Below are 11278 nucleotides of genomic sequence, written 5' to 3' on the forward strand. Positions count from 1 at the left end.
AATAACAAGAGCTTAGACTGAGATTAAATTTCATGTTCATATTCACATTGGAGTCACTGTAAATATACATATTACTTATTATTTTTGATTATTTCCTTCAGTGCCACTGTAATCCCCACTCCCTCTGCGATTATTAATTTCTGCTCCTGTTTATCCATCTTGTCATAGAAAGCCCGGATGATAACGCCCTTCTCCTGCTGACTTACCTTCATACATGAGTTTGGTGGTTCTGAGGCCGTCGGTGTCGGTCTTGCTGTCCTCTGCCGCCTCCCCCTCGGCAGGTTCGGTCAGTCGCATTATGCACACCTCCAGCCCGCAGAGGAAGCCGGAGCGGCAGTGCTGCTCGCCGGCGGGAGGCAAGATCTCAGCTCTCACACTGTACAACGTCTGACAGCACACAAAAAAACACAACAACGGTGGTTTGTGATGGTGGAGTGCCCGGATAATCTAAAACCTCTCTCTCAAAATATAGTACAGAAAGTGCGTTTTTCATACATTATGAGAGGTTTCAAAAACATCTGGACATTTGAGTAACTGACGACACAATTACAGCTCCGCTTGTGAAACTCTCAGGGAAAAAAAAGGGAACATTATGAATGTTTGAAGTGGACTTACGGTGACACTCTCCAGCTGGAACTGGTAGTGGAAGGGTTTGAAGGCGGAGACGTCTTGCTTGGGTGGAGAGAAGTTGGCGGAGAAGACGCACTGGAGGCAGGAGGGCAGGTCGTCCTTCCAACTCACCTCCCACAAGCAGAACACGCTGTGCTTGCTGCACAAAAGCTACACACACGCGCACACACACACAGCGTACCAGAGAGAAATATGAATTAGTGGCTGATGTAGTTTTGATGTCCTTTAAAACTAAATATCTGAGCTCCCTCACCCTCTCCGTACGGCTTAGCCCAACTAAGGATACTCAGTGTGGCTCCTTGTAAACACAATCAGCGTTCATGACCACAAATGACGCTTTGCAAATTAGATCAAGTTTTAAATCAAGGGCTGCATTTTCAGCCTCAGCTCCCTCGAGCTGTAAGGCTGAAACTAAAGGGGGGAAAAAGGGGGAATATCTTCATATTTATTCTTATTTGTGTGAACATGGCCTGAGAACCATCTTTCTAATTTATTTTATTTCCCAATCAAGTTTCTCTAGTTTTTTTTCTTTACTCCTCACCTGTTGAGTTTTAGTGTTGAGGGACTGCAGCTCCAGCGATTCATGCTGCTTCTCCGTCAGCTTCACTTCTGCCAGCGTGAAGTTCACATCCGACATGTTCTGCACACACACCTGGATGTACTTCCTGTGGGGTTAAAAGGTTCCGTGTGAGTGAGTGAGGAGAACATTGTTAATATTAAGTAGGTAAACTATGGGTTCTTGTCAGTTTAGGATTTTATGTAAAAGAGCAAACTTCCCAAAGGGATAAACATTGTTTTTCCTTTTTGTGTGACACATACAGGTATTTCTATGGGAATGGAGGCTTACCTGTTACCAGCAGAAAGCAGAGAGTGTTTGGTCTTGAAGGGGATGTAGAAGGTGAGGGCAAGCAGCGTGGAGTAGATGGACCACGGACAGTCGATGGACATCTGTGGACGGACACCAGCAAAACCTTACGGTCAAATCTTTTCAAGTACCGTGACAAAACGGCTGACTAGCCAAATTGCAATGAGCAGCTAATGACTATTTTCATCAAAAATTACTCTGCCGATTACGTTCTCAAATAAGCAATTAATTGTTTAGATAGATAGATAGATATAAACTTTATTCATCCCTAGGGGGAAATTAGTTTGTAGCAGCAGCAAAATTAGTCCACAAAATATCGGAAAACAGTGATAGACACCTGTTAAGTGTTGAGCTTCACCCCAAAGTCAAATGTCTTGTTTTGTCCAACCAACAGTCCCAAACCCAAAAATATTCACTTTACTACAAAATATGGAAATATTAATGTTTTGGGCATTTTTGCTTGAAAAATAAACAATTAATATATTATGATTTATTTATTTTTCTGTCGATTGACGAACCCAAAAATCCATATTTAGCTGCTAGCTCTAGATTACTGTTTAGACAGTGCCCAAGGCCTTACATCATAGTTGAACACATAATGAGTTGCCCCAACAGAGACGTGACGTTGCCCCAACAGAGACGTGACATGCCGCCCCCCCCCCCCAAACATCAGTCGTAACTCCTCTCACCCTCTGGTCGATGGCCGTCATGGGCGTGTCAGGGTGACTGTAGCTACGCGGCCGGTGGCGGACCTCCCCGTTGGTCAGCCTCTCGTTGGCAGGCCGGTCGGGCCCGTGCGGGATGATGCACAGGACCTCCAGGTGGAACTCCAGAGTGTGGTAAGGAGGCGTGGCAGGCAGGCTGATGCTGGTCACCTTCTCAGACGACTGGATGGACAGGGCACTTTCACTCACCAACTCTGAACACAGCGACGGGACGGAAAAGAGAACTATTAAAGCTAGACTTGTTAAAGCCGCACTTGTTTCGGCCAGAGCATTTGTAGGCACGCAAACATCTGCAGAGACCCGTTTTTTATAAGACACATGGTTTCATTTGGGTTTTCAAGATGAAAACCACTTAAAAAAAAAGTAAGACTCACACTGAAGAAAATCAAATCAAATCCTTTTAAAATGTGCACTGACCAGCTGCGGGGCTGGTGATGCGGGCGGTGCAGCTGGCGGAGGGCAGGATGGGCATGGTGTCCGTGTTGCTGAGCTGCAGAGCATCGCCTTTCTTCACGGCGTAGTGACCTGTCAGCAGAGTGAACTTCACCATCTGGGGCAGGCCAGCCAACAGTGGCTCTGAAAGCACAAACACCAGTACAGTGAGTACCGCTCACACACACATCAACGTGAGACAACATCCGGTTTCTTCAGACGAACATCCGGTTTTCAGAATAAGATGCCAACAAAGTATGAATTATATTCACTTTAAGTGTAAAACATGCTACCTGCATCTCGTGAACCAAATGGTATTGCCCATTTGTTCATATAGCAGTACTTTTAAAATAAAAGTGCGCAATAAACTACTTTTGAATTCATTATTGAACTTTGCCATAACAATGCGATTAAAAATTTTAATCGTTGCCCAGCACTAATATATCTATAAAACAAACAAATAAAGTCAGACCTGAGAGAGGCTCCACAGTGAGCTGGGGCTCCTGAGAATAGACTTCATACTGGACCGATGGGTAGATATGAGGCAGCACAAACTGCACCTGACCCACGGTGGCATAGAGCTGACGCAACGTGTAGGTACCCGGTTGTCCACTCTGCAGAGAAGACAGATGAAAAGGTGGGAAGTAAGAAAACAAGCGGTTACAAGAAGTTTTATTAAAGAAAACAGCAAATATTGAGAGAGAGGGAATAGAAAAAACAGAAACAGAATCCCCTTCTGAATGTCGAACACCAATTAACTAGTTGACCATTTCAAAAGGTCACCAGCAGCAAAGCGTCTCCTACCGGTGCTGTGAATGTGATGCTGTTGTTCCCGGGCTCTAACGTCACATCCTGCACTTTCAGCATCTGTCCTCCATCCTTCACGGTGATGGCAGGGGGGGTGACGCAGTTGGGCGTTTCCGTCGGCGAGCTGCTGTCGTGGTGACGCATGACCAGGTGAGTGTTTTTGCACACCACTCCCGTGGAGTTGAGGGAATTGTCCGAGGGACTCCTGTCCTGAATCTCGTCCAGCTCCAAAGGGGGACCGGCCGCCGATGCCGACGCGGGACCCGTCGACGAGTTGGCCTGGCTGAACTCCACCGTCCCCGGGTTGGTTTGCCTCGGCACTCCCTTGGACCTTCCGTTGGTCCCCGCACGCTCCAGGTCGAAGTGGATGCTTACCGCCAGTTGCTGTATGTGCACCGAAACGGGCATCAGACAGCGCAGTGTGAGCTCCGCCTGCAGCACGGCACCGGAGTGCACCGACGCCGTGGCCGGACGGAACTGTAGCCGCGTGAGCTGAGAGAAAACGCCCATGCTGAGGGTCACTTTGGGAGCTGAGGGGGAAGAAAATACAAGCAGAAGTTCATGAAGCGCACAACAAGGACAACACTGTGGATGTCTTTTTAAACACAGTTAAATTCACCACCATAACATGAAGCATATGCAAGTATTGTTGCTATTGTTCCAAATTTTACTTTTAAATTACTACCGAGGTTGTCTAAAAGCATTGTGGGAAAATCTCAGACATCATCAACTGAGTTGTGGGATGAAGGGGGGCACAGGGAAAACCCAATGACCCCTTGAAAGCACTGAGCGTCACAGAGCGATGCTGTATAATCCCTTTGGGTTTTGTGCTGGACCGAGCATGATCACTTACACTGATCTTCAGACTTGCCGGCAAAGGTCAGAATCTCTTGACAAAAGTGCTTCCTTTCCTCCGTGGTCAGATTCACATCACCAGCCAGCAAGGCACTGGTTTGCAGGTAGCTGCGATGGCTTGTAAAGGAAGAATCAAACACTACACACAGGCTTCGGCTATTTGAACATCTTTATATAAAGCTTATTTCCTCTTACGGTTTCGGCACTACTCTGAAAGCTGACATATCTGGCCGTTAACTGGCCAACGTACGGCTGTTGTTGTTGTTGTTGGGTGTTTGGAAGGATACTCTTCAGTTCTGTCCAGCAGCTTCTGACACCCGGCAATCTGTTTCCTGGTGTGAGTGACAGGGAGGCTCCATCCCTCCGATGTGTACGACTTCAGAGCTTCCTGTAAGAAGGTTTCTGCCCGCTCGGGGTCCCCCTTCCTCCTAGTAAACAAACACACACATCACTTTGTTTCTCACATGATATCTACTGAAGAACACAGAAATAAAAAGAAATAGTGTGAGCTTTACAAATCTGTTTAATGCTACTTAGAAGTGAATTCAACTCTAATTTAAAGACAGACTACAGATAGAGATTACCTATATCATTTATGTATTTACATTATAAGACTGTACAGTCACTTTTCTTTTCTTTTTCAAAACGTCTTGACATCTACTGTGAACGCAGAATGATGAACTATCCACCTGCTACTGGTTGGTCTGTATTCAGATATAATGACATCACGCGACATCAAAGGCCGATAGCAGAGGCCCACTTCACTTTGGTTTCTCTACCATTAGCTGTAAGACCTCCTGTTTGGGTTAAAGGGTCCAGTGTGTAGGAGTTGGCGGCATCTAGTGGTGAGGTTGTAGACTTCAACCAACTGAAACTTCTGTCTAAGCGTGTAAAAACACTACAGTGGACGACGTGAAAACAGAAATGGCCTTCTAGGCTACTGTAGAATCACGGCGGTGCAACATGGCGGACTCCGTGAAGAGGACCCTTCACGTATAGCTAATGAAAAAATTAACTATCCTGTGATTACACACTTAATAAAACACAGTTTCTGATATTATATTCTATCTGTGCGTAATGCGAAACAGTGCTCTGATTTAATGCTCCGATTCCTCTTTAAAGTCACTTCAGTCTACAGCTCTACTAAACACAGCAAGAAGAAGCCCGTCACTGCATGAGGACTCTAAGAAAATGAAATGTTAGTTTCCACTACACTTTTATGGTGTCACATTTACTTTAAATCTCCTACACACCCATCGCACCACATGTGTTCATTTATTCTGCCGGATTAGACCTCCTCATCCCGAGTGTGTGGGTGTTTACCAGCAGCGACTGAGTGACAGTTCTGGAGAAGAGGCCTAATCCGACACAATAACTGGAAATATTAGTGTGGATGCGCAGGGGGCTTTTAAGATCATTCTTTGAGACCTGTGTGTGTCGCGAGGGAACCAGCAGGCTTCCTTACATGTAGAACTCGGCAAGGCTTTTCCCCACCAGCCTGGCAGACCTCAGCCGGCCGATGGCCCTGTACATCTCCATGGCAGCATGGGAGAGTTCCTGATGCAAGAGGTGGCCAACGAGGTAGAGGAAGGAGAGAGGGAAGAAGAGAGGAGAAAGATAAACAACCGCTTCCACCGAGGTTTCCAGGAGATTACATCATCAAAAAAAAATATTGCTTTCAGTTTTGAGACAGGAATTCAGGGAATTTGTGTTAACTTCCTGCTGAGGTAAGAAATTTACTTACCAGATAGTGTCTTTCAAAAGCTTCCACAGACGACAAGGCTTCCTTCAGCTTTTTGTAAGGGCTCTGCAAACTGCTGACTGTGGAGAAAGACGACGGAAATTTAAAACAAGGCACACATTGTCTTTCAAATGAGTCTTCATTACATCCTAATCAACACGTATGACCGCAACAAGCTCACATATCGGTCAGTGAAAGGGAAATTCCAAGCCTGAAGGCCTCCGACACACCAAGCTGACTTTAAAGAACTTGTGCCGACAGACCGACAGAGGCATCGCTTTATGGCTGCTGTTAAAGGCAGCACTTGAACCACAGACTGTATATAAGTGGACAAAGTCATTGTGGACTTCGGTTTTGAAGCCTTGAGTTTCTCATGTTGGCTGTCGCCATCTTACGCTGAATGAAAAATGCATAGGTTGCCCAAAGAAGAAAACACAGACAACTCCCAGGCCGGACAATGCCGTGGTAGCGACTCATCAATCACCAGGTAGCCCCGCCCTAAAGCATGATCTATTTTATGGTCTATTTGACTCTAAATGGGACCAGATTGTATTAAATGAACATCATGCTGTATTGAAGAAGACTTGAAACTAGAGATTGAAACCATAAACTCATGTTTACTGAGGGAATAAATCAAGAGAGAAGTAGAGTCATTTTCTCATAGACTTCTATACAATCAGACTTCTTTTTGCAACCAGAGGACAGAAAAGTTGGAGCCGGCGCAGTTTTGCTTTGCTGGTGTTTTCAGCCAACACTTGTCTTCTCATAGAAGAAAGAAAAAAAAGGCAGAGGCAAAAGAGAACAAGACTAAATGTGTGAAATCACAGATCAATCGGGTTGAACAGCCAGTAAGACGTCCAGTCAGTCCTGAATCAGATGACCAGCTCCTGACACGGGCCGATCAAATTGCAAAAGCTAAAGGCAACAGATGACCACACGCGGCTCAGAGATGCCAGACTGCTTGGTGTGTCGGGGCCATATATCACAATGCATGTGTTCATGTCATCAAGGGGAAAGGTTGGGATTTTTAGAGTACCTATAAACCTGCAATCAGCGGACTTGCTTTAAATGAAATGTGTAGTCTACTTGTTTCATTTCACTCACCAGTCTCGGGCCTCTCGTCCCCCAGTCCGGCCAGCAGATCCACAGTCCTGTTCAGGTCCTCAGATGTGGGTCCCTTCTCTGACACCAGGCCACAGAGTTCCCCCAGGGACTTCAGCTGGAGGAGGCAGAAACAGAATTAATCATTTTATTTGAAAATGCTTTTATTATTTGGAGAATTATTGACTGTTCTCTATTGAACTAACATAGAAGGAATCTCAGTCTATATGTATGTAGTTACCTTGTCAGTCGCGTAAGCCCACAGCCCAACAGTATGGGAGCAGTTCGCAGCTAACTGGGCCTGATCACAGCAGCCCTCGATCCTGTGCAGAACCTCCAAGCAGCTGAGAAACACCCAGCAGTCCAGGGCCCCCTCCAGCACAGACACCTGAACAACAAGGGCAACAGCGTACAGCATCATGGTCAGTCCCTTTAAGTTTTCAGTGTAGCTTTGTTGTCTATTCATCACTGTATGGATGATGATGATGATTCCCAATTATTAGGGTAACCCCTGACCTCTTGTCTAGTGAGGTCTAAACATTCCCCTGATGAACACTTGGTGTTTCCAAAAAGATGAGCTAGTGTAGCGTCCATATTTCAATCCAGAAATTGTCCATTTCCATTCAACTTTTTCTTTAATAAGCTACAGAGTTTAAAGAGCTTACGTTTTGTTCATTCCACCTGTATAAAATACATGTTGATTCAAGTATAAAGTACATGAAAAAATGCCCCTGTGTTTACCTCCAGCAGCCGCAGCTCCTGCACACAGTTGTGCAGCAGCTCCAGGGCCCTCTGGGTGACCTCCCAGGGCCTCAGGAGGAAGATGAGTAAGGTGCACTGGCGGGAGAACAGGTAGCTCCGTAGATCCAACAGGCTAGCCTCCCCGCGCTGGATCCCGTCCCTCTTCTCCATGTCGATGGGCCGCCGAAGCAACAAGCCGCTCCAGGTGCGCACCGGGGCGCAGAACGATCCGAGCCAGTTGGCCGTATCTGTGGATAGAGACGAGACTCGTCAGACCGAAACCCCAAACTAGAATGCACTTCATGTTTCTGATCCTGGAAACAGGAAGTGCATGCACAAAATGCAGTTCGTTTCACTTGAGAAGACAGTCAGATGGTGGTAACATACCTCCAGCTCCGAAGTTAAGGACATATTGGGTAAAAAGAGCGTCTAGCTCATCGTACTGGACCAAGGCATCTTCAAACTGCTGCAGCATCTCGAAAACAAAGGCCAGCTCCTCCTGCACACACACACAAACATCACACACACACATATGTGAGACACAAGTGAAGTGGGACACATTCATTTTGTGTTGATTGTGGCAGTTCCTATGGACGAAAGTGGAAATGTTTTCTGAGCACCAGAATCCCTTTAGAAAACCTCTCATTCTACTGCACTAGGGGTCTGACCGATGTGACGCAAAGCTCTGCTCGTGGCCGGAGGAGGAGACGCTGATGCCGGGTGCGGAGCTCTCCTCCTCCCTGGAAGCAAAGCCAGGATCTGGGCCTGTCCGCGGTGGGCTCGTCACTGCTGGAGACTGAGCTCAAGGGGTTTCTGACCCGGTGGCACCGATGACAAGCATTTATATATATATATATATATAAACAGCTAATTAAAGTCTCTTTCTGTGCAGACGCATGCCTCTTGTGTTTTTTTTCTGCGTACTTGGACCATGAAGTATTCACAGAAGCTCCAGCCAGGCTGCGTGCGCTTCTCTCGGAGCGTGCGCATGTCGTCTTCGAAGCGCCCTAGGTTCTTGGTGAAGGACATGAGGAGGAGGGTCCGCAGCTTGAGCAGCAGGGAGTTCCAGGATTCCTGAGACCGAGACGAGTCCTTCAGAGGATCCGACAGCACCACACACCTGCGTCAGAAAAGGAGCAATAACCTTTACATACTCGGGGAGGGTTGAATCAACATGGTTTCTTAGATTCATTGGGAGTTGATTATGTTGCCTGCTGTGAGAACGCATGAAAAGGGCAGTAATAAGCCTGTCTGTTGTTGTTTACAGGGAAGCATATCCTCACCTGTCGTTCTGCTTGTTGCAAAAATCGCTGCGGATTTTGTCCACGATGGACGACCGCGGCAGGATGTTGGTCTTGTTCTTCTTCTTGGTGTCGTTGGTCTCCACGACGATGATGACCCAGTCCGCTGAGGCATGAGCCCGCAAGCTGGTCTGCCAGCGCGTCATGTCCTCCTTCACCGTGCTCTTATACGCCTCCGTGTCCTACAATGAAGTACAAAAATAAGAAGTCAAAATTTAAAAAAGATAATTTCTTACAGCGGGAGGTTGGCAAACATAATAATCTCACTCTGTAGATGTGCGTCATATAAAAATGTATTGAACGACTAAAGAAAAGGTTACTTCTCCTAAAGTGAGCTGCATGTCGTACACAGCGAGGATGTTTCCACATCAGAAGACATCAGAGGACTGGGACTACAAAAATAATGCTGGCCAGCGAGTTTACGTTTTGTAATAACTACACTTGTGAGCTACTGAACGCTGTGACTGAGTGCTACCTGAGGGTACGGTTTGTTTTAAACTGGTTGGGACAGAGTACAGGCGAGATATAATGAGAGCATTTGGTTGTGATGTAACGGCGGGTGTCCGGTGGCAGAGAGAGGACCTGAAGCCCTGATGTGTCACACTCTGTTTTGGAAGTTACAGTTTGTAGGATCATTTTTGGGGACGTATGCGTCTGTGTTTTGAGATTGGGATTTTTTTTATTGTTGTTTGTGATTAAAATAAGCAGATTAGAGTAATCTTTGTGTTTTATGTTTCAAACCTTGCACAACAAGAGTTGTTTCAGGGACTTGATTCTGTTGTGTTAAGTTCTACACATGTGATAGTGTTACCGTGTCCCTACTGCATACACATACAGGCTCACTCTCCTCCCACACTAGAGGCACCGTCCTTAGGAAATGTCATCAGTCACACGCTGATGACAACACTTCCTTAAACTAACCAGCTGCTGAGTCAGCAGCAGCAGGTTCCTGTTTTCCCTTCTTGTTCTTCTCTCATCTGCTGTTCCTAAAGAGTTTAGTCTAGCTAGTGCACTTCAGGCTGCAGGCTCCTACACATGCATCTATTAAGTGCACATCATTTGAAAACATATCCGCAGATAGAAAATCTTTTCCAAAAAGCAAGGCCCTCTGCCAGAGCTTCATTATATTCATTTTTAATTCTAATAGAAAAACTGTTTGGATTTAGGTTGCGATTTGCTATGTGTGCACATTTTACAACCACTAGCGTCTGCTTCAAAACAAGTCCCGTCCCCACATGCTCTCTATAAATGTGTGCGTGTGTGTGCTCAGCTGAGAGGTTGTGTCCTGCCGAGTGGAGAGTGGAGAGCCGTCTTTAGAGTTTGACAAATATTAGCAAAATAATTTACATGACAAATAGCACTGATTGCAGAGACAGACGGGGCGTCCTCATTAGACCGGCTATTTCGGGGAACACCGGTGGAAGCACCGGGACTATTGGACCAGTAAGCATTAAAATCATCCTGCTTGTTCCCCATTGGCTGGCTGTCTGGCTCGATATCCTTGTGGAAAGCCCTGTGTGTGCCTGTCCACCTTTCACAGACATGGAGTGAAGCCAAAATCATCTTAATCTGAGTCAACTTGCATATTTAAAGTTCTCCCTCTGTGAATTTGCATATCTTGCACACGAAGCAGTCTGTGACCTATTTTTTTCTTTGCTCAGGGAGGATGAAGTTCTCAGAGAGCAGACAAGAAGACATTTTCCTATCCTCCAGAAGACATGGAAGAGAATAAACTTATTTTTTGTGACTGTGGCAGCAACATTGAAAAGCAGACCACCGCTCTCTATGACGGATTAGTTTGTACGTAAACGTACTGTAACTTATTGCACAATGAAAGTGTTCTCATCGATGAGGATTTCAGATCTTCTGCTGGCCACCGAGGAGGCAGAACAGCCTCCTGGGTGGCTCGGATTGGATCTCACTTTATATATAAGTTTGTTTTGTTAATAATTGTGTGATTCGGTTTGTAACTGTTTGTATCCGTTTTTATGCTTCTTGGATAATAAATCCATTTGATTTTTACTTTAACCTGCTGTTGTGTATTGGAGGCGATTGAGAGCACATGGCTGCAAGGGGGGGG

General features: G+C 46.0%; 1 protein-coding gene across 1 annotated transcript in view; it reads right to left on the reverse strand.

Annotated features, from left to right (window-relative positions):
* Positions 1–6: 6 nt before the first annotated feature.
* Positions 7–11278, reverse strand: part of trappc10 (trafficking protein particle complex subunit 10) — a 31386-nt gene continuing 20114 nt past the window's right edge. The window contains exons 4-21 of the mRNA XM_031870133.1: positions 9181–9380; positions 8822–9017; positions 8285–8396; positions 7898–8145; positions 7398–7544; positions 7160–7274; positions 6059–6135; positions 5780–5871; positions 4602–4742; positions 4313–4422; positions 3457–3989; positions 3125–3266; positions 2638–2796; positions 2185–2414; positions 1478–1578; positions 1172–1295; positions 616–780; positions 7–387 (exon numbers count right to left, since the gene is read on the reverse strand). Of these exons, the coding sequence (XP_031725993.1) occupies positions 163–387; positions 616–780; positions 1172–1295; positions 1478–1578; positions 2185–2414; positions 2638–2796; positions 3125–3266; positions 3457–3989; positions 4313–4422; positions 4602–4742; positions 5780–5871; positions 6059–6135; positions 7160–7274; positions 7398–7544; positions 7898–8145; positions 8285–8396; positions 8822–9017; positions 9181–9380 (3117 nt within the window). The 3' untranslated portion in view covers positions 7–162. The remainder of the gene's footprint in view (positions 388–615; positions 781–1171; positions 1296–1477; positions 1579–2184; positions 2415–2637; positions 2797–3124; positions 3267–3456; positions 3990–4312; positions 4423–4601; positions 4743–5779; positions 5872–6058; positions 6136–7159; positions 7275–7397; positions 7545–7897; positions 8146–8284; positions 8397–8821; positions 9018–9180; positions 9381–11278) is intronic.

The sequence above is a fragment of the Anarrhichthys ocellatus genome, unplaced genomic scaffold, assembly GCF_004355925.1.
Source record: "Anarrhichthys ocellatus isolate YVR2014 unplaced genomic scaffold, GSC_Weel_1.0 scaffold51, whole genome shotgun sequence".
Taxonomy (NCBI): Eukaryota; Metazoa; Chordata; class Actinopteri; order Perciformes; family Anarhichadidae; genus Anarrhichthys; species Anarrhichthys ocellatus.